The sequence below is a fragment of the Dermacentor silvarum genome, chromosome 9 (assembly GCF_013339745.2).
Source record: "Dermacentor silvarum isolate Dsil-2018 chromosome 9, BIME_Dsil_1.4, whole genome shotgun sequence".
NCBI lineage: Eukaryota > Metazoa > Arthropoda > Arachnida > Ixodida > Ixodidae > Dermacentor > Dermacentor silvarum.
The window spans coordinates 26,160,418-26,181,496 of record NC_051162.1 but is presented as its reverse complement, the minus strand read 5'-3'; the positions used below and the strand labels follow the sequence as shown (position 1 = coordinate 26,181,496).

The following is a 21,079-nucleotide window of genomic DNA, read 5'->3' as shown; positions in this document are numbered from 1 at the left end:
CATCCAACCAATCAGGCGGTTCCGTCTGTACACGAAATATTTCACGTATGAAAACAATACTTTCAACAAAATTTTCTCGCGTTGACCGCAGGTTTACATCAGCATGCGTTACCGCCATCCGTGTTTTCCAAAGACTATGGAGGCCTAAGAGCATTATCATATCATATGGGAACTCTTGATCGCTGTCTACCGGCAGGAAGCGTATACCCTGCGGTGTTATCGGCAGTTCCTTTTTAAGCGTTCTTTGCAACACGTCCCAGTAAAATACGGCATCCCAGCACTCAATAAATGCGTGCTCAATGGTCTCGGGTTTCTTACAGATTACACAGTTTGTCGTCCAGGGCACGAATATTCCTTTCTCGGCCAACCATGTTTTCACAGGAAGGGTAGATGTATGCAACTTGAAGAAAAAAGATTTTGCATTTGCTCTCACTGGCAACCTTTTAACTCTTTTTAACACATCTTGCCCAGGGCTTCCATAGTATTTCATTCTGTACAGAGGCACTGGCAGCATAACTTCAACTAAATCTTTGTAAAGTTTCTTTCTTGTCACTGTGCTCAGATATTGCATTGAAAATCGAGCTTTTAGTATTCGGAAGGAAGTTGCTACCTCCTGCACGTAGCCTTTAACCCCACAGTTTACAGGCGTTGCACTAGACACAATAATTTCAGGAAGAACATCCTTCAAGCGAACCTGAAGCATCGTACGCAAAAATAAATCACTTTGGTCACGCAAGAAGACAAAACGAGAAACAATCTGTCGTAAGAACAAATGCGACAGTCCAAGTCCCCCATCTCGAACAGGACGAAACAAGTGTGTTCGACTGACCCTCTCCCAAGTGGAACCCCAAATAAAAACAGCAAACACTCTGTGAATTTTCTGTACGTTCACACGTGTCATGGACAAAAATTGGAGAACATACCACACTTTGGCAATTAAAAATAAATTACAAACAGTTGCCCTTGCAAACATCGATAAATCGCGACCTTGCCATCCTCCGGTTTTCTCTTTTAGACGCGACGTCTCATCTTCCCAGTATTGTGCAGTGCTATTGTAGTGCTCAAGAGGCACACCCAGATATTTCGAAGGAGACACAGTCCACTGTAAATTTGCGAAGACAGCTGGCGTGACATCCCAGCTTCCATGCCAAAAGCCGATACTCTTGTCCCAGTTGATCTCGCAGCCGGTTTGTCCGCAAAATCTATGAGTCTCGCTTATTGCCTCCTGCACACTTTCCCTATCCGTACAAAATATTGCCACATCGTCAGCATAAGCAAGCACTTTAACATGTGACGATTCAAGCTTATAGCCATTAATCCTTTTATTGCTTATTAGAGATAAACAGAATGGCTCTAAGTAAATTGCAAAGAGCAAAGGGGACAATGGACAACCTTGCCTTACTGATGATCTGATCTTAATACTATCAGTTAGTTTCTTGATCACCACAATGTTTATAATACAGTCACTGTACACCATCTTTAAACCATCGAGTATCACAGTGCCTATGTTTGCATGTTCAAGAATGCTGAAAAGAACTTCATGCGACACACGGTCAAATGCTTTTGCTAAGTCGAGCTGCAACATAGCTACTCGATCGTCAAAAATGTCACAACACTCGAGAATACTGCGGGCTACTTTCACATTTGTACAGATAGAGCGTCCTTTTATGCCACATGTCTGGTGTGGTCCAACAAGAAGTTTGATGACACTCTGCAGTCGCTTTGCCAACACTTTTGTGTAAACTTTGTAGTCCGTGTTTGTGAGCGTTATCGGACAATACGCCCCCACAGATAGCAGCTTAGTACGGTCGTCAGATTTCGGAATCAGCACTACGTGAGCGGCGCGGAAAGAAAGCGGCATTTTTTTCGTTTCGAACGCCTCTGTGATTACTGCATGCAAAATGGGTGCCAATTCATCGGCGTAAGCTTTGTAGAACGCGGTACCGAGGCCGTCTGGCCCAGGTGTTTTCCCAACGTTAGTTCGGTGATCGCATGTTTGATTTCATCTACGCTAATGGGTTGCTCCAAAAGCGCTCGAGTATCTTCATCTAACCTTGGCATTAAATCAAGGATCTCCGGCTCTAGCGGAGAGCTCCCGCTTCTTTTTTCACCTATTAGGTTCTGATAGTGCTCAACAAATGCTCGTTCAATTTCGTTAATGTCACTGGTAATATTGTTTTGATACCTTATCTCTCGGATTTCATTTTGTGTTGCATATCTCCTTTCGTCGCACAATGCGCGCTTATTGGGAGTTTCCCCCATCCAGAGCTTTTCAGCTCGCGCCCTTACTACTGCTGATCGATATTTTTCAACGTCGAGAGCCTCGAGCTGACCCTTAACTTCACGGATTTCTTTACAGAATTTCCCGGGATTCGCTGTTCCCATGCTGATCATAAAATCAAGCTGGCATTGCAATTCTCTTGTTTTTTCTTTTTCTTTATGATTGAGCAATGTTCCCCTCTCGATCGCTATCAGCTTGACTTCGTTTTTGAAATGGTCCCATTCAGCCGCACGTGACTTTGCTGCTGTTCGGGTCATGCATTCAATTTTTCCTTTTACTTTTCCATTAAACAATTCGTCGTCGAGTAGTCTTACATTGAACTTCCATAACTGCCAGCTGAATTGCGTTTTCCTTTTCTTGCCACCGAGTGTGACCATAACAAGGCTGTGATCACTAAAAGAGACATGTTTTACTTCATAATTAGTGCACATGTTCACAAAGTCAACCGAGGCATACACTCTGTCGAGCCGCGCGCTACTTCCGCGCTGGAAGTGCGTGAACACGGGCCGATTTCCATTCGAAAGAAGCCATCCCATGTCGTCCAAATCATTTTCGTGCATTAACGCCTGCAGTACATTTGCACTTTTATCGCGACCAGACACATTCTTAGCTCTGTCTTCGGCCATCAAAACACAATTGAAATCGCCAAGCATGACAATACGCTTCAAACACTTCAAGTAACGCTCGATTTTTCCAAAAAATTCTACGCGATCGTTCTCGTTATTAGGTGCATAAACACATATCACTCTCCAAGGCTGGCCGGAAAAATAAAAGTCAACAATTAGCAATCGTCCTGCTTCAGAAACAACAATGCTCACATCCGAAATGTCAAGGTTATTGCGGATGAAGATCGCGCATCCACCGGATATTCCCACAGCATGACAAATACAAACATTGTAGCGCGTTCGAAAGGTTTCCACCATGCAGTCCGTCTGCTCCTCACTTTCGATTTTAGTTTCTTGCACTGCGACAAGATCCAACTCATTTTCTAAAAATAGTCGGCTCACTTGGTACTGCCTTCTCCGGGCAGCTAAACCCCTTACATTCAGTGTAGCTACTCGTAGCGGCTGCCCAGTTTTATCGTGCATATTTTGTGAGGAGCGAACGGGTCGCACGACGCTCACCTCTGTGCGCGACCGCACGGCAGACAGTTCACCGGGTTGGGCCAGTCCTTGCAGAATTCTTTCTGACACGCTTGCACCTTCTGCAACACAAGCTTGATGTCTCCGCTCCCCGAAGCCGTCCATGCGCATGAAAGTCTTTCGCAGCTTGATGTGCTGGCACCCAAAAAGCGCAGACCCCGGCGCCTACTTCGGCGTCGTGTCTGCAACATGTTTGTCTGGGGGAATGTTCGGCTTCGGCCTGAATGACGGCCGTCGGCCCGGTGCCGCTTTAGCAGGCGGCTCCTCGGCATTCAGGCCACCATTCGGGTCGTCAAGTTTCACTGTCTCGATGTGCGCCCGCTTACTCGACGACGTAGTCACATCTGTCTCCATTGCGCTCAGCGCGTTGGAGTCAGTCACTGCAGCTGAGTCTTCCTTGGCTTCTTTTGACAGGTGCAGTCTGTCCTTTTCCGGGTCAGACTGCCTTTCTTGCGGTGCCGGCTGCTCGCATGGTACGGACATCACGGCCAGCTGCAAGGCGGCGGGTGCTGTGGGCGTTACTTGCGGTTTAACCTTCTCACTTTCAGCGGCTGCCGCGTCCTCAGCCTCTGCCTCGTCCATGACAAGCTCAGAGGGATCTGCATTCTTCAACGGCCCTGTGACGCTTGCGTATGTAGGCGTGCACTGACTTTCATCATGGCCAAAACGCCTGCAACGCGAGCATCGGGGCACCCGGCACTCCCGGCGAACGTGGCCTTTTCCTTGGCAGCGCAAGCAAAGTGGTGGCCTTCCAGGCACCACTAATAAAGCTGGCTCTCCCGCGACACGAAGCTGATGCGGGATATCTTCACTTGTAACGCCCGGCTTCAACTTGAGGTTCACCAGACGCGTTGTGGAGCCCTTGTCTGTGACGCCCTGTGCACGCCAGCGCTCTCGGGAAACTTCCGTAACTTCACCGTACGGCGCTAGAGCCTCACGTATGTCTTCTTCGTTGACATTATAGACCATCCAGTGCATTTTAAGGCGTAGGTCCTGGTTGTTCGGGTCAACGACTAGACAGCGCCTGCTCTTGACAGTAATTGTTGCAGATCTTAACAACTTCTTAACTGCTTCTGAGCTCTTCAGTGTTACGGCCCACACATGATTCATCTGGAAAGCTCCCAAGGCGACAACCTCGGGGAGCATTTCCAGGCTGGCCAGGGCATCCCGGAAGTCTTCAACTCTGTACGGCCGAGCACGGATATCACCATGCAAAAAAACTGTATTAAGAACAATCCGACCTTTTGGCAGATGGGGCAGCATCACTTGATAATCCTGGTTGTCTTCATGAATGTTCCTGTTTCCGCGGCCAAGATGGGCCGCCGAGACCGCTCCTTCGGAGCACATGATGGCACGTCCGTTCGCCTCGACGTCCGGAAGTGGAATCTCTATACCACCGACGCGTGCTTTCGAATAGTACAAGCAGTCCTACTTGAGCTGTTCAATTGCAATCAGAGTGTAGAGACTGCAACAATAAATTTACGCTGGATGGACGAAGTAATCTAAATAGCCGTACCCTTTGCGTTCACACTATATTTATTGCGACCGACCTTCTTTCTCTCTCGCCGGAATGATGCGCACCGCACGGAAAAAAATATGTCTGACTATTGATAATTGATGATGTGTTGAAAAAAACGGAGACGCAGCGCTTCAAAAAATTCTATGCGTCGGCCGGGAATCGAACCCGGGTCAACTGCTTGGAAGGCAGCTATGCTAACCACTATACCACCGACGCGTGTTTTCGAATAGTACAAGCAGTCCTACTTGAGCTGTTCAATTGCAATCAGAGTGTAGAGACTGCAACAATAAATTTACGCTGGATGCACGAAGTAATCTAAATAGCCGTACCCTTTGCGTTCACACTATATTTAATTGCGACCGACCTTCTTTCTCTCTCGCCGGAATGATGCGCACCGCACGGAAAAAATATGTCTGACTATTGATAATTGATGATGTGTTGAAAAAAACGGAGACGCAGCGCTTCAAAAAATTCTATGCGTCGGCCGGGAATCGAACCCGGGTCAACTGCTTGGAAGGCAGCTATGCTAACCACTATACCACCGACGCGTGTTTTCGAATAGTACAAGCAGTCCTACTTGAGCTGTTCAATTGCAATCAGAGTGTAGAGACTGCAACAATAAAATTACGCTCTGTGCACGAAGTAATCTAAATAGCCGTACCCTTTGCGTTCACACTATAGTTAATTGCGACCGACCTTCTTTCTCTCTCGCCGGAATGATGCGCACCGCACGGAAAAAAATATGTCTGACTATTGATAATTGATGATGTGTTGAAAAAAACGGAGACGCAGCGCTTCAAAAAATTCTATGCGTCGGCCGGGAATCGAACCCGGGTCAACTGCTTGGAAGGCAGCTATGCTAACCACTATACCACCGACGCGTGTTTTCGAATAGTACAAGCAGTCCTACTTGAGCTGTTCAATTGCAATCAGAGTGTAGAGACTGCAACAATAAATTTACGCTGGATGCACGAAGTAATCTAAATAGCCGTACCCTTTGCGTTCACACTATATTTAATTGCGACCGACCTTCTTTCTCTCTCGCCGGAATGATGCGCACCGCACGGAAAAAAATATGTCTGACTATTGATAATTGATGATGTGTTGAAAAAAACGGAGACGCAGCGCTTCAAAAAATTCTATGCGTCGGCAGGGAATCGAACCCGGGTCAACTGCTTGGAAGGCAGCTATGCTAACCACTATACCACCGACGCGTGTTTTCGAATAGTACAAGCAGTCCTACTTGAGCTGTTCAATTGCAATCAGAGTGTAGAGACTGCAACAATAAATTTACGCTGGATGCACGAAGTAATCTAAATAGCCGTACCCTTTGCGTTCACACTATATTTAATTGCGACCGACCTTGTTTCTCTCTCGCCGGAATGATGCGCAGCGCACGGAAAAAATATTTCTCACTACTGATAATTGATGATGTGTTGAAAAAAAACGGCGACGCAGCGCTTCAAAAAATTCTATGCGTCGGCCGGGAATCGAACCCGGGTCAACTGCTTGGAAGGCAGCTATGCTAACCACTATACCACCGACGCGTGTTTTCGAATAGTACAAGCAGTCCTACTTGAGCTGTTCAATTGCAATCAGAGTGTAGAGACTGCAACAATAAATTTACGCTGGATGCACGAAGTAATCTAAATAGCCGTACCCTTTGCGTTCACACTATATTTAATTGCGACCGACCTTCTTTCTCTCTCGCCAGAATGATGCGCACCGCACGGAAAAAAATATGTCTGACTATTGATAATTGATGATGTGTTGAAAAAAACGGAGACGCAGCGCTTCAAAAAATTCTATGCGTCGGCCGGGAATCGAACCCGGGTCAACTGCTTGGAAGGCAGCTATGCTAACCACTATACCACCGACGCTTTTTTTTTTTTTTTTTTTTTTTTTTTTCTTTATTGCCGAAATAACACGTTACAGGGCACAAAACGTGGCAGCCAGACTTTGGCTACCGCGGCATTAAAATCTTTTCATACAAGCCAACACATCAAATACAGGGATCCAGTCTGGTGGATCGGCTAGAGCACGATACACATCTCGCACACGCACAACACTTTCGATAAAATGTTCGCGAACAGGGCGTACATTTTCATCAGCATGCCGATATTCCATTCTCGTTTTCCACAAGGCGTGGAGTCCCAGGACCATGATCAAATCGTACGGAATATCCTCGGATACGTCTACCGGCAAGAAACGAATGCCATATGGGTCAAGGGGTAATTGTTTCTTTAATGTGCGCTGAAGCACATCCCAGTGAAAGATTGGGTCCCAACAATCTAGAAATGCGTGCTCGATCGTTTCTGGTTTCTTGCATAAGGAGCAGTCAGTAGTCCAGGGTACAAAGATGCCTTTATCTTTAAGCCAGGTTTTAACAGCGAGTGTGTTCGTGTGCAACTGAAAGAAGAAGGTTTTCACTGATGGTTGTATAGGCATTTTCTTTACTCGTTTGAGCACATCCTGTCCTGGGCCTCCGCTATGTGGGATACGGTACAAGGGCTCTGGGAGCATGTTTTCCACTAGGTCCTTATATAGCTTTTCCTTCCTAACATTAAATAAATACTCTAAAGAAAATCGTGCGTTCAGCAACCTGAACGAGAGAACCACTTCGCGTAGGTACCCGGTTACAGAACCGTTAATCATTTCACGCGACGACACTATAAGTTCTGGGAGTAGTCGCCGCAGCCTCATTTGCATGACAGTACGGAGGAACTGGTGATTTTGATCCCGTAAATACACAAATCGTGACACAACCTGTCTCAAAAACAAATGAACAAGACCAAGCCCTCCTTTCTTAACAGGGCGAAACAAATTCGTTCGGCTAGTCCGCTCCCAGGTGGATGCCCAAATAAAAACAGCAAAAACACGATGGAGTTTTTGTATGCTAATTCGGGATGCACATAACACATTCATCACGTACCAGATTTTCGAAATGAGAAAAATGTTGCAGACAGTAGCCCGTGAAAAAATAGACAATTGTCTGCCTTGCCACGCAGTAGACTTTTCTTTCGCGCATTGCGCCTGGTCAGACCAGTACGCTTCTGGCTCACGATAAGATTCAAGTGGCACGCCTAGGTAACGCGTTGGAGTTGTCGACCAACGTAAGCGAGAGAAGTGATCGGGCGTGACATTCCAGTCGCCATGCCAAAACCCGTAACTCTTATCCCAGTTTATTTGGGCACCGGTGCAGTCACAAAAATCACAAACGATGTTAGTGGCTTGTTTGATGCTCTCACTGTCCGAGCAGAATACGGCAACATCATCTGCGTAAGCCAAAATCTTGACGTGTGCTGTCTGCAGCCTGAAGCCCGTAATAGCTTCACTGTGGTCAATAGCCAAACATAGCGGTTCGAGATAAAGTGCGAACAGCAAAGGTGACAAAGGGCATCCTTGCCTCACTGAGGAGCGAACGTTCACGCTCTCCGTAAGGTCACCGTTGACTATAATACGCGTGGTGCAGTCCGTGTACGCCATTCTTACGCCTTCTAGTATTACATGGCCAACATTTGAGTGTTCTAGAATGCCGAATAAAACCTCGTGCGAGACACGGTCAAAAGCTTTTGCCAGGTCGAGCTGCATCATTGCCACGCGTTCGCCTAAAACATCACAACATTCAATCACACTTCGTGCTACGTGTATGTTTGTCGCTATGCTGCGGCCTTTAATACCACAAGTCTGATGTGGCCCTACCAGTTTTGTAATAACCCCCTGGAGTCTTCTGGCTAATACCTTCATAATATTTTATAGTCAACGTTAGTGAGGCTGATCGGACGATAAGAACCCACAGAGAGACGTTTTTCCGGGTCATCACTTTTGGGTATCAGCACAACGTGTGATCTTCTGAAAGACAGCGGAACTCGCTTGCTGTCATAAGCTTCAGCGAAAACATTAAGCAACAAGGGAGCGACCCTACCTTTAAAGGCTTTGTAGAAGGCGGCCCCAAGGCCATCGGGCCCGGGCGCTTTTCCCGGCGTCAAGTCGCCGATTGCATCCTCGACTTCCCGTAGAGTAATCTGCTCTTCCAAACGTGCTTTAACGTCATCGTCCAGCTTTGGCATAAACAGTAAAAATCTCTCCCGGAACCCTTCCATAATGTTCCTTTGTTGTCCAAGCAGCACAGTAAAATGATCAGCTATCACGCGCATGATCACCTTCCTGTTCGACGTCATATCGTTGCCACTAGCTATTTGACTGATTTCTTTCTGGCACGCATATCTCTTTTCATCAGACAACGCCCGCTTCGTTGGTCTTTCACCTACCCACAATTTTTCTGCTCTTGTCCGTATTATCGCGGCCTTATACTTCTCAGCGTCAATTTGCTCCAGTTGGCTCTTCACGTCTCTCATTTCCTTCTTAAAAACACCAGGCTGTGTGTTTTCCATGCAAGTAAAATATTCAAGCTGCTCGCGAAGCTCTCGTTCACTTTGGTTCCGCTTATACTTGAGGGCACTACCTCTTTCGATGGCAGCTATTTTAACTGTTTGCTTAAATTCCTCCCATTCGGCCGCTAGATTTGTTGACTGCGCAGCGCGTAGCTTGTCCAGTTCATCCGTCACTACTATAACGAACTTTTCGTCCTCCAGGAGCTTCACATTAAATTTCCAGAGGTTCCAATTCAAACGTGTTTTCGCCTGCCCTCTGCCAAACCCGGCAATAACCAAACAATGGTCGCTAAAAGAAATCGGTTTCACATCGTACGTGGTGCACAACGCAACTAGTTCAGCTGAGACATAGATTCTATCCAACCTTGCATGGCTATCTCGCTGAAAGTGGGTATAAATCGGGCGAGTACCATTGGAAAAAACGTTGCCCACGTCATCTAAACCGTGATCATGTACTATCTCCGATAACAACTCGGCGCTCTTATCACGGATACGGCTCTTTTTGGATCGATCTTCAGCTGCACAAACACAGTTGAAGTCGCCTAGGAGTAATAGCACTTTATCACAGTTTAGGTACGTTTGAAACCTCTCAAAAAAAAATGTGCGATCTCTTTCAACATTTGGCGCATAAGCGCACACAACGCGGTAACTCACACCCGAAAGACTAAAATCCACCACTAAAAGGCGGCCAGATTGGCATGACTCAACCATTTGTATGCAACTACAAAAGTCGTTACGTATGAAAACGGCACAACCACCAGAACTGCCAACAGCATGACAAAAATGTACATTGAAATGAGGACGAAAAACGGACACCATTCGGTCGGCTACTTCCGGTTTCTCTATTTTAGTCTCCTGAACTGCGACCAAGTCCAAATCGTTTTCGAGCAGTAAGCGGCTTAATTGGCACTGTCGCCTTCTAGCGCTTAGCCCTCGTACATTCAGGGTTGCTACGCGCAAGCTCGCTTCAGTTAACAGGGCCATGACTGCAAATTATGTTGCCCTTCCGAATGGTGTCCGTTGCGAAGAACAAACCATAGATGAAAATTAATGCCATATTTTCCTCACAGGATGACACCGCGAAACTAAACCCGGCCAGCGGCCGTAAAGCTGTCGCGTCTGGAGAGCAGCGCAAGAAAAGTGATGCACATTGCACTTTTTGACAATTTTTGACCCACCCCAACCCCACCCCCCATTTACTCGCCGTAAGGAACATCTCCTACGGAGGCGGATTCACCGCCCGCAGTGGTTCGCCCGGAATGTTAGGTCGCGGTCTATAAGGAGAGCGCCTCACACCTGGCGTTTTTGTCGGCGGCTCGCCGCCTCCACCGTCGTCCCGCTGTTGCTCACTGTCCACCGTCATCTCATACGCCCGCTTCCCGGCCATCGAGCTAGCTCCGTCGCGCGAAGCATCCATGCACTCCTCCACGGATTCAGTCACGCTCACCGGAAGCTGCACATCTGGTGGCGTATCCCGTCCAGTCGATGCAGAGTCAACACCTTTGGCGGGCTCGTGCTGGTCCTTGGAAGTTACGGCGTCTTGCTGCTTGTTACGCTCGCCCTCCGGACAAGAGGACGGTTTAGACGGCTGTGCTTCACGGGAGTTTGCCTGAGGCGTCGCCTCTTCCAAGTCTGCCTCGTCCATGAGCAGATCGGCGGTGTCCTCGCTGCCCCCAGGCCCCGTCACGCTGGCGTACGTTCGCTCACACTGGCCGTCTTCGTGACCGAAACGCCGACACACACCACATCGCGGGATGCGGCACTCGCGACGGATATGGCCCGTTCCCCGGCAGCGAAGGCAGAGCGGAGCCCTGCCCGGTACAACGACGAGGGCGAGCTCACCGGACACACTTAGCTGGTGTGGCAAGTCGTCAATTTTGACTCCGGCGTTCAGCTTCAGAGTCACAAGCCTCGTTGTAGACCCTTTGTCAGTCAATCCCTCGGCCCGCCAACGCTCCCTGACAATGTCGGTGACTTTACCGAAAGGCATGAAGGCAAGGCGCACGTCCTCGTCAGGCACACTGTGGAGCAACCAGTGTACCTTCATTCGGACGTCCCTGTTGGCCGGGTCGATGACGATACAGCGCTTGCTTTTAACTTGCAGTTCACCGATGCTGACCAACTTCCTGACCGCTTCTGCGTCCTTAAAGGTGACCGCCCACACATGGCTCATACGGTACGCCCCCAAGGCGACTACCTCGGGGAGCACCGAATACTGGGCCAGAGCGTCGCGGAAGTCTTCTACCCTGTAGGGGCGAGCCTTGACGTCCGCGTGCAAAAACACGGTATTTAAAACGAACCGACCTGTAGGCAGACTGGGCAGAACAACCTGGTATTCGCTTTCCATTGCCGATAACCTGTTACCGCGGCCGAGCTTGGCCGCTATCGCCGCTCCGTCGGAGCTCATGAAAAAACACGTCCGTTCGCTAGCGCGGCCGGAAGGAACGCCACTATACCACCGACGCGTGTTTTCGAATAGTACAAGCAGTCCTACTTGAGCTGTTCAATTGCAATCAGAGTGTAGAGACTGCAACAATAAATTTACGCTGGATGCACGAAGTAATCTAAATAGCCGTACCCTTTGCGTTCACACTATATTTAATTGCGACCGACCTTCTTTCTCTCTCGCCGGAATGATGCGCACCGCACGGAAAAAAATATGTCTGACTATTGATAATTGATGATGTGTTGAAAAAAACGGAGACGCAGCGCTTCAAAAAATTCTATGCGTCGGCCGGGAATCGAACCCGGGTCAACTGCTTGGAAGGCAGCTATGCTAACCACTATACCACCGACGCGTGTTTTCGAATAGTACAAGCAGTCCTACTTGAGCTGTTCAATTGCAATCAGAGTGTAGAGACTGCAACAATAAATTTACGCTGGATGCACGAAGTAATCTAAATAGCCGTACCCTTTGCGTTCACACTATATTTAATTGCGACCGACCTTCTTTCTCTCTCGCCGGAATGATGCGCACCGCACGGAAAAAAATATGTCTGACTATTGATAATTGATGATGTGTTGAAAAAAACGGAGACGCAGCGCTTCAAAAAATTCTATGCGTCGGCCGGGAATCGAACCCGGGTCAACTGCTTGGAAGGCAGCTATGCTAACCACTATACCACCGACGCGTGTTTTCGAATAGTACAAGCAGTCCTACTTGAGCTGTTCAATTGCAACAGAGTGTAGAGACTGCAACAATAAATTTACGCTGGATGCACGAAGTAATCTAAATAGCCGTACCCTTTGCGTTCACACTATATTTAATTGCGACCGACCTTCTTTCTCTCTCGCCGGAATGATGCGCACCGCACGGAAAAAAATATGTCTGACTATTGATAATTGATGATGTGTTGAAAAAAACGGCGACGCAGCGCTTCAAAAAATTCTATGCGTCGGCCGGGAATCGAACCCGGGTCAACTGCTTGGAAGGCAGCTATGCTATCCACTGTACCACCGACGCTTTTTTTTTCTTTATTACCGGTTTGCCACTTACAAACACATAACTCATACAGACAAGGATACAATTATAATAAAATACGCGTGAGCCTTTTCATGGCTGGAGTGGGAGGTTAAAATGGCCTCAGAGAAGCCAGCTTATCAAGAACAGGTAACCAATCCGGTGGGTCTCTCTGGATTTTGAGAACATCTCGTACGTACACACAGTGTTCAATGAAGTTTTGCACTGCCGATCGTGCGTTTATATCCGCATTCCTGACCGCCATCCTCGTTTTCCATACACTGTGCAAGCACAACAGCATTAGCATGTCACATGGCACGTCCTCTGTATCTGCGCATGGCAAAAATCTGATACCAAAGGGTGATACTGGCAACTCCTTCTTGACTGTCCGCTGAAGAATGTCCCACAGGAAAACAGCATCGTGACAGTCCAGAAAGATGTGCTCTATCGTTTCGGTCTTCTGGCATATCAAACAGTGCAATCCCCATGGAACAAAGATACCTTTACTTTCCAGCCACGGTTTTACAGGGAGCGTGCCTGTGTGCAGTTGAAAAAAAAAGGTTTTTGATGACGCTCTAACTGGCATTTTCCGAACTCGTTTTAAAACGTCACGTTCTTGTCCTAGTTGATAGATGGAGCGGTACAACGGTATTGGCAAAAATACATCGAGTAGATCTTTGTATAATCGTTTACGCGCAACTGTGCCCAGGTATTCTAAGGAAAATCGCGACTTCAGTACTTGATAAGCTGAGACAATTTCGCGCCAAAAGCTGCTCAGTGTTCCCCGTGTCTCTGCGTTTGACGACACAATATATTCCGGAATATGATTACACATTTTAGCGTGTATAACAGCACTCAAGAAAATATCCCTTTGGTCTCGCAAAAAGAAAAACCTTGAAACAATTTGTTTCAAAAACAAATGACACAGTCCAAGTCCTCCGTTTCGCATGGAAAGGAACAAGTTTGACCGACTGGTGCGTTCCCATGTAGAATTCCATATATAGGTGGCAAACACTCTGTGTAATTTCTGGACACAAATTCTACTCATACTGAACACTTGAAGTACATAAAACACTTTTGCAACAAAAAATACATTACAGACTGTTGCGCGTGAAAACAGAAAAGTTATGCCCTCCCCATTTTTCAGACTGGTCCTTCAGCCTGTCTGTCTCTCCTGCCCAGTATTCTGTGGTATTTCTATAATGCTGAAGAGGCACTCCCAAGTAACTAACAGGAATATTTGTCCATCGCATATTTGCATACGTCTCCGGCGTTTCCCCCCAATTTCCATGCCAAATGCCAAGAGACTTATCCCAGCTAATGGCACTTCCGGTAGCGCTGCAGAATGCTGTAGCTTCCTTAACAGCTTCTTTAACACTGTCCTTGTCTCTGCAGAATATGGCGATGTCATCCGCATATGCCAGTATCTTCACTTCACTGGTGTAATAGGAATAACCATGCACCCTTTCATTTCTTAGAATTTTTAAACATAAGGGTTCCAAATAAAGTGCAAAAAGAAGAGACGAGCACGCACACCCTTGTTTTATACCTGACAGCACTGGAATGTTCTCACTTAAGGTGTTGTTGATTATAAGGTTTACGGCACACTCTTCATACACCATTTTGATGCCTTTAGTGATGACGCTTCCTACATTACAATGTTCTAATACTGATAGTAATATGTCATGATTGACCCTGTCAAATGCTTTCTGAAGATCTAGTTGTATCATAGCTATGTTATCAAGATTTATGTCACAGCATTCAAGGATAGTTCTAGCGGTGTGTATATTTGTGTAAATGGTCCTTCCTTTGATGCCACATGTCTGGTGAGGCAGTACGAGGTGTGTGATAACGCTCTGCAATCTCTTGGCTAGCACCTTTGTAAATATTTTATAGTCTACATTTGTAAGGCTTATTGGTCGATAGGCCTCAACAGCCATCAATTTCCTGGGATCATCTGATTTTGGAATTAACACTACATGGCATTTTCTAAACGATAATGGTGCCCTTTTTCGATCATAGCACTCATTTATCACGCGGTGTAACGCTTGTGCCAGTTCTTTCCTGAAGGTTTTGTAAATGGCAGCGCCTAGTCCATCAGGCCCGGGTGCCTTGCCGGTGCTTAGCTCATCAATGGCCTGTTCTACCTCATGCAGACTAATTGGCCGCTCAAGCGTTTCTCTCACTTCATCGTCTAGCCTTGGCATGAGCGATAGAAAATCATTTTGAAAGGCTACTGTATCTTTTATTTTAGGGCTTAGCAGTCTTTGATAACACTCAACAAACGCTTTCTTTATCAATTCTTTATCACGTGTCGCTTCGTTTTTATATCTTATTTCTTTTATCTCTTTTTTTACTGCTTGCCTTTTTTCTTCACCGAGTGCCCGCTTAGTAGGCGTTTCTCCGAGCCATAGTCTTTCCGCTCGTGCTCTGACCATCGCCCCGCGATATTTATTCTCATCAATCACTTCAAGTTTACTTTTCAGGTCACGTATTTCCTTGCTAAAGTGTCCAGGGTTAGTACTCTCAACAGTAGTCATAAAATCTAACGTGCTCTTTAGTTCTTTTTCTTGCTGTTTTTCATTGCTACGCAGCACGCAAGCTCGTTCAATCGCGGCAATCTTTACTTCGTTCTTAAATTGTTCCCAAACTATTGTGAAGTTAGAAGTTTCAACCGAAAATATTCCATCCATCTTCTCCTTTACTTTCTTAAGAAAAATTTCATCATCCAACAATTTATCATTTAATTTCCACAAACTCCAATTGAATCTTGATACTTTTGCTTTGGTACCTACTGTCACTGTCACCAAGCAGTGATCACTAAATGTGACGTTCTTTACTCGGTACGTAGTAAGATGACTATACCACCGACGCGTGTTTTCAAATAGTACAAGCAGTCCTACTTGAGCTGTTCAATTGCAATCAGAGTCTAGAGACTGCAACAATAAATTACGCTCTGTGCACGAAGTAATCTAAATAGCCGTACCCTTTGCGTTCACACTATAGTTAATTGCGACCGACCTTCTTTCTCTCTCGCCGGAATGATGCGCACCGCACGGAAAAAAATATGTCTGACTATTGATAATTGATGATGTGTTGAAAAAAACGGAGACGCAGCGCTTCAAAAAATTCTATGCGTCGGCCGGGAATCGAACCCGGGTCAACTGCTTGGAAGGCAGCTATGCTAACCACTATACCACCGACGCGTGTTTTCGAATAGTACAAGCAGTCCTACTTGAGCTGTTCAATTGCAATCAGAGTGTAGAGACTGCAACAATAAATTTACGCTGGATGCACGAAGTAATCTAAATAGCCGTACCCTTTGCGTTCACACTATATTTAATTGCGACCGACCTTCTTTCTCTCTCGCCGGAATGATGCGCACCGCACGGAAAAAAATATGTCTGACTATTGATAATTGATGATGTGTTGAAAAAAACGGAGACGCAGCGCTTCAAAAAATTCTATGCGTCGGCCGGGAATCGAACCCGGGTCAACTGCTTGGAAGGCAGCTATGCTAACCACTATACCACCGACGCGTGTTTTCGAATAGTACAAGCAGTCCTACTTGAGCTGTTCAATTGCAATCAGAGTGTAGAGACTGCAACAATAAATTTACGCTGGATGCACGAAGTAATCTAAATAGCCGTACACTTTGCGTTCACACTATATTTAATTGCGACCGACCTTCTTTCTCTCTCGCCGGAATGATGCGCACCGCACGGAAAAAAATATGTTTGACTATTGATAATTGATGATGTGTTGAAAAAAACGGCGACGCAGCGCTTCAAAAAATTCTATGCGTCGGCCGGGAATCGAACCCGGGTCAACTGCTTGGAAGGCAGCTATGCTAACCACTATACCACCGACGCGTGTTTTCGAATAGTACAAGCAGTCCTACTTGAGCTGTTCAATTGCAATCAGAGTGTAGAGACTGCAACAATAAATTTACGCTGGATGCACGAAGTAATCTAAATAGCCGTACCCTTTGCGTTCACACTATATTTAATTGCGACCGACCTTCTTTCTCTCTCGCCGGAATGATGCGCACCGCACGGAAAAAAATATGTCTGACTATAGATAATTGATGATGTGTTGAAAAAAACGGAGACGCAGCGCTTCAAAAAATTCTATGCGTCGGCCGGGAATCGAACCCGGGTCAACTGCTTGGAAGGCAGCTATGCTAACCACTATACCACCGACGCGTGTTTTCGAATAGTACAAGCAGTCCTACTTGAGCTGTTCAATTGCAATCAGAGTGTAGAGAGTGCAACAATAAATTTACGCTGGATGCACGAAGTAATCTAAATAGCCGTACCCTTTGCGTTCACACTATATTTAATTGCGACCGACCTTCTTTCTCTCTCGCCGGAATGATGCGCACCGCACGGAAAAAAATATGTCTGACTATTGATAATTGATGATGTGTTGAAAAAAACGGAGACGCAGCGCGTCAAAAAATTCTATGCGTCGGCCGGGAATCGAACCCGGGTCAACTGCTTGGAAGGCAGCTATGCTAACCACTATACCACCGACGCGTGTTTTCGAATAGTACAAGCAGTCCTACTTGAGCTGTTCAATTGCAATCAGAGTGTAGAGACTGCAACAATAAATTTACGCTGGATGCACGAAGTAATCTAAATAGCCGTACCCTTTGCGTTCACACTATAGTTAATTGCGACCGACCTTCTTTCTCTCTCGCCGGAATGATGCGCAGCGCACGGAAAAAAATATGTCTGACTATTGATAATTGATGATGTGTTGAAAAAAACGGCGACGCAGCGCTTCAAAAAATTCTATGCGTCGGCCGGGAATCGAACCCGGGTCAACTGCTTGGAAGGCAGCTATGCTAACCACTATACCACCGACGCGTGTTTTCGAATAGTACAAGCAGTCCTACTTGAGCTGTTCAATTGCAATCAGAGTGTAGAGACTGCAACAATAAATTTACGCTGGATGCACGAAGTAATCTAAATAGCCGTACCCTTTGCGTTCACACTATATTTAATTGCGACCGACCTTCTTTCTCTCTCGCCGGAATGATGCGCACCGCACGGAAAAAAATATGTCTGACTATTGATAATTGATGATGTGTTGAAAAAAAACGGAACGCAGCGCTTCAAAAATTCTATGCGTCGGCCGGGAATCGAACCCGGGTCAACTGCTTGGAAGGCAGCTATGCTAACCACTATACCACCGACGCGTGTTTTCGAATAGTACAAGCAGTCCTACTTGAGCTGTTCAATTGCAATCAGAGTGTAGAGACTGCAACAATAAATTTACGCTGGATGCACGAAGTAATCTAAATAGCCGTACCCTTTGCGTTCACACTATATTTAATTGCGACCGACCTTCTTTCTCTCTCGCCGGAATGATGCGCACCGCACGGAAAAAAATATGTCTCACTATTGATAATTGATGATGTGTTGAAAAAAACGGCGACGCAGCGCTTCAAAAAATTCTATGCGTCGGGCGGGAATCGAACCCGGGTAAACTGCTTGGAAGGCAGCTATGCTAACCACTATACCACCGACGCTTTCTTTTTCTTTATTGCCAGTTCTCGACAGGTTCACCGACACACTGTCAGCAAAACAAACAAAATGCGTAACTAGGACACGAAAATACAGAAGAAAAAAAAACAAGCTCTTACATAGCAGCCAGCATGACTTGGCTGACTTTGTCTTTTAAAATTCCTTTAGGGATGCCAAGGCCTCTACCCTTGGTAGCCAATCAGGCACATCAACTTGTGCTTTTTTCACCTCCAGAAAGCGTGACATGTGTTCATGGAAATGTATGCGCGCAGGCCGCGCTTCTGGGTCACAATAGAAGCCTTGCATTCGGGATCGCTATAGACAGTAGAGGCCAGTCAGCATGATGAGGTCAAATGGGACCCCGTCCTCATTATCCAGTGGTAGAAATCTTATGCCCTGCGGATGTAAGGGCAATTCTTTCTTCATTTTTCTTTGCAGAACGTCCCAAAAGTACACCCCCTCCCAACAATTTATGAAAACATGGTCTACTGTTTCAGGCTTTTTACAAATCAGACAGTTTGGCCCCCACGGCATGTAAAACCCGCGTTCTTCTAAGAAGGTTCTCACTGTCAGGGTGCCAGTGTGAAGCTTGAAGAAGAAAGATTTCACTCCTGGCTGCACGTGCATTCTTTTTACTCGTTTCAAAACGTTCTTTCCCTGACCTCCACTGTATATGGCTCTGTACATCGGTACTGGAAAAATAACATCACACAGGTCACTGTACATTTTCTTTCTTTTCACGCTGAACATATAATCATTCGAGAACCGTACCGACAAAAAACGAACACTGGCTACTATCTCCTTGAAATACCCAAACAAAGTACCAGGCATAATTTCGCTGCTGATAACAAGCTCTGGTAACGCACTACAAAGTCTCACTTGACACACCGATCTTAAGAACGGGTCTTTGACGTCCCGAAAGAAGAAAAAACGGCTTACAAGCTGCCGCACGAATAGGTGTGCCAGACCCAGGCCTCCCTCTTTCACTCGTCTGAAAAGATTCGCGCGGCTGCAGCGTTCCCAGCTGGAAGCCCAAATAAAAACAGCGAACACTCGGTGGAACTTCTGCACATGCACTCGCGAACAATACAACACTTGCATCATGTACCATAATTTACTAACAAAAAACAAATTGCACACTGTCGCTCTGGCGAAAATTGATAGGTGTGAACCTTTCCATCTCTCCGCCTTTTCTCGTGTTTCTTTGGCTTGTTCTACCCATAAATCATCATTTTTCTTATAACTTTCAAGGGGAACGCCGAGGTACTTCACTGGGGTTTTAACCCATTTCACGTTGGCAAATGTCTCTGGTGTTGACTGCCACTCGCCGTGCCAAAAGCCCAGACACTTTCCCCAGTTCACAAAGCTCCCCGTTACTTCTCCGAACCGTCTTACTACAGCGACTGTCTCTAGCAGGCTCTCCTTTTTCGTACAGCACACCGCTATATCATCAGCGTACGCTAAGAGCTTTAGCTCGGACGCCTGCAATCTGAACCCATGAACACGATCATTTTCAATTATTGCTTGACACAAAGTTTCAATATAAATACTAAACAAAAGAGGACTCAGTGGGCACCCTTGACGCACGCTCCGCTGGACGTCAACGGGGGCCCCCAATCTGTTGTTGACTATCAGGCGCGTTTTGCAGTTTCTATAAGCTAGAGATATTCCGTCGATGATGATTGAGCCTAAATTAACATGTTCGAGTATGGAACGCAATAATACATGAGATACACAGTCAAATGCCTTTTCTAGGTCAAGCTGAAGTATTGCGACAGCCGACCGAGAGGCGTCACAACACTCGAGCACACACCTCAATGAATGAATATTGGTAAAAATAGAGCGGCCCTTAATACCACAGGTTTGGTGGGCTCCCACAATCTGCGTCATAACGGTCTGAAGTCTGCTAGCCAATACTTTCATAAATATTTTATAATCACAGTTAGTTAGTGAGATTGGTCTGTATGATGTCATGAGTCTTAGCCTATCTTTTTGAGCCAATCTATCTATGGGAGCCAAGCCCATAGCAGCAGAGTCAACCCGGCTGTCAAGCGTCCGCTTGAAGGGACCGCGACCAGAAGGCGTCCTCCGGGAGACGCCCCAGCCTTAAGCCACGGCCAAATCTCGAATCGGAGAGGAAGGCCACCGACGAGGCGCCGAGGCAGCACCTGGACACCGGGCAACCGGGCGGATCCGAAGACGTCTAGCCGTGCGCTAGACGTGCAAGGTAAGCGTCATGCTTCGGGTCCTGCTACCTCCTGTTAAAACATGGCACGCAACGCGTCGTTTACTTTGGCTACGTTAAACGTGCGAGGTCTAGCCGCAAAGAAAAAGCAGAGCCAAGTATACCGGCTGTTGGTAGATCATGACCTCGACATGTTGGCAGTGCAAGAAACAAAAGTTGAAGGGGAGGAGCAGACCCGGAGCATGATGCTTCGCTTCACGGCTCGCTACTACGTTGCAGTGAGTCATGCGGTGGGCAAGTCAGCGGGATGCCTGCTATTTTTGAAAAAGTTACCGGGGCTAGATGTACAGAGTGTTTATTCATGTCCAAGTGGTAGATTTATTGTTGTTGATTTTTATTACAGTGATGTTACCTGGAGAGTAATATGTATTTATGCACCGAACGGTACAGATGAGAGGTATAATTTTTTTCTGAGCATTGAGCCATATCTGACTGCAGACAAACATGTTGTTGTGTTAGGAGATTTCAACTGCGTTTTGAACACTCGGGACCGAAGCAATGCACACG

The 21,079-nt window shown here is 46.6% G+C and overlaps 1 protein-coding gene and 17 non-coding genes across 18 annotated transcripts; all 18 read right to left on the bottom strand.

The window, feature by feature from the left end:
• Positions 1-5,086: 5,086 nt before the first annotated feature.
• Trnag-ucc (transfer RNA glycine (anticodon UCC)) lies at positions 5,087-5,158 on the bottom strand. The gene has a single exon. It is a non-coding gene; the product is annotated as a tRNA-Gly (tRNA).
• A 260-nt stretch (positions 5,159-5,418) lies between these two features.
• On the bottom strand, positions 5,419-5,490 carry Trnag-ucc (transfer RNA glycine (anticodon UCC)). The gene has a single exon. It is a non-coding gene; the product is annotated as a tRNA-Gly (tRNA).
• A 261-nt stretch (positions 5,491-5,751) lies between these two features.
• Trnag-ucc (transfer RNA glycine (anticodon UCC)) lies at positions 5,752-5,823 on the bottom strand. Its single transcript has one exon. It is a non-coding gene; the product is annotated as a tRNA-Gly (tRNA).
• Positions 5,824-6,084: 261 nt separating this feature from the next.
• Trnag-ucc (transfer RNA glycine (anticodon UCC)) lies at positions 6,085-6,156 on the bottom strand. The gene has a single exon. It is a non-coding gene; the product is annotated as a tRNA-Gly (tRNA).
• A 261-nt stretch (positions 6,157-6,417) lies between these two features.
• Trnag-ucc (transfer RNA glycine (anticodon UCC)) lies at positions 6,418-6,489 on the bottom strand. Its single transcript has one exon. It is a non-coding gene; the product is annotated as a tRNA-Gly (tRNA).
• Positions 6,490-6,750: 261 nt separating this feature from the next.
• Trnag-ucc (transfer RNA glycine (anticodon UCC)) lies at positions 6,751-6,822 on the bottom strand. The gene has a single exon. It is a non-coding gene; the product is annotated as a tRNA-Gly (tRNA).
• Positions 6,823-10,555: 3,733 nt separating this feature from the next.
• Positions 10,556-11,743, bottom strand: LOC125939801 (uncharacterized). Its single transcript, XM_049655241.1, has one exon. The coding sequence runs from the start codon at positions 11,741-11,743 to the stop codon at positions 10,556-10,558; it is 1,188 nt and encodes a 395-aa protein (XP_049511198.1).
• A 319-nt stretch (positions 11,744-12,062) lies between these two features.
• On the bottom strand, positions 12,063-12,134 carry Trnag-ucc (transfer RNA glycine (anticodon UCC)). Its single transcript has one exon. It is a non-coding gene; the product is annotated as a tRNA-Gly (tRNA).
• Positions 12,135-12,395: 261 nt separating this feature from the next.
• Positions 12,396-12,467, bottom strand: Trnag-ucc (transfer RNA glycine (anticodon UCC)). Its single transcript has one exon. It is a non-coding gene; the product is annotated as a tRNA-Gly (tRNA).
• Positions 12,468-12,727: 260 nt separating this feature from the next.
• Trnag-ucc (transfer RNA glycine (anticodon UCC)) lies at positions 12,728-12,799 on the bottom strand. Its single transcript has one exon. It is a non-coding gene; the product is annotated as a tRNA-Gly (tRNA).
• A 3,131-nt stretch (positions 12,800-15,930) lies between these two features.
• On the bottom strand, positions 15,931-16,002 carry Trnag-ucc (transfer RNA glycine (anticodon UCC)). Its single transcript has one exon. It is a non-coding gene; the product is annotated as a tRNA-Gly (tRNA).
• A 261-nt stretch (positions 16,003-16,263) lies between these two features.
• On the bottom strand, positions 16,264-16,335 carry Trnag-ucc (transfer RNA glycine (anticodon UCC)). Its single transcript has one exon. It is a non-coding gene; the product is annotated as a tRNA-Gly (tRNA).
• Positions 16,336-16,596: 261 nt separating this feature from the next.
• Positions 16,597-16,668, bottom strand: Trnag-ucc (transfer RNA glycine (anticodon UCC)). The gene has a single exon. It is a non-coding gene; the product is annotated as a tRNA-Gly (tRNA).
• Positions 16,669-16,929: 261 nt separating this feature from the next.
• Trnag-ucc (transfer RNA glycine (anticodon UCC)) lies at positions 16,930-17,001 on the bottom strand. Its single transcript has one exon. It is a non-coding gene; the product is annotated as a tRNA-Gly (tRNA).
• Positions 17,002-17,262: 261 nt separating this feature from the next.
• On the bottom strand, positions 17,263-17,334 carry Trnag-ucc (transfer RNA glycine (anticodon UCC)). Its single transcript has one exon. It is a non-coding gene; the product is annotated as a tRNA-Gly (tRNA).
• A 261-nt stretch (positions 17,335-17,595) lies between these two features.
• Trnag-ucc (transfer RNA glycine (anticodon UCC)) lies at positions 17,596-17,667 on the bottom strand. Its single transcript has one exon. It is a non-coding gene; the product is annotated as a tRNA-Gly (tRNA).
• A 260-nt stretch (positions 17,668-17,927) lies between these two features.
• Trnag-ucc (transfer RNA glycine (anticodon UCC)) lies at positions 17,928-17,999 on the bottom strand. The gene has a single exon. It is a non-coding gene; the product is annotated as a tRNA-Gly (tRNA).
• Positions 18,000-18,260: 261 nt separating this feature from the next.
• Positions 18,261-18,332, bottom strand: Trnag-ucc (transfer RNA glycine (anticodon UCC)). Its single transcript has one exon. It is a non-coding gene; the product is annotated as a tRNA-Gly (tRNA).
• Between the last annotated feature and the right edge of the window lie 2,747 nt (positions 18,333-21,079).

Coding starts and splice junctions, on each gene's coding strand:
- LOC125939801 (XM_049655241.1), bottom strand. CDS start 11,743: ATGAGCTCCGACGGAGCGGCGATAGCGGCCAAGCTCGGCCGCGGTAAC.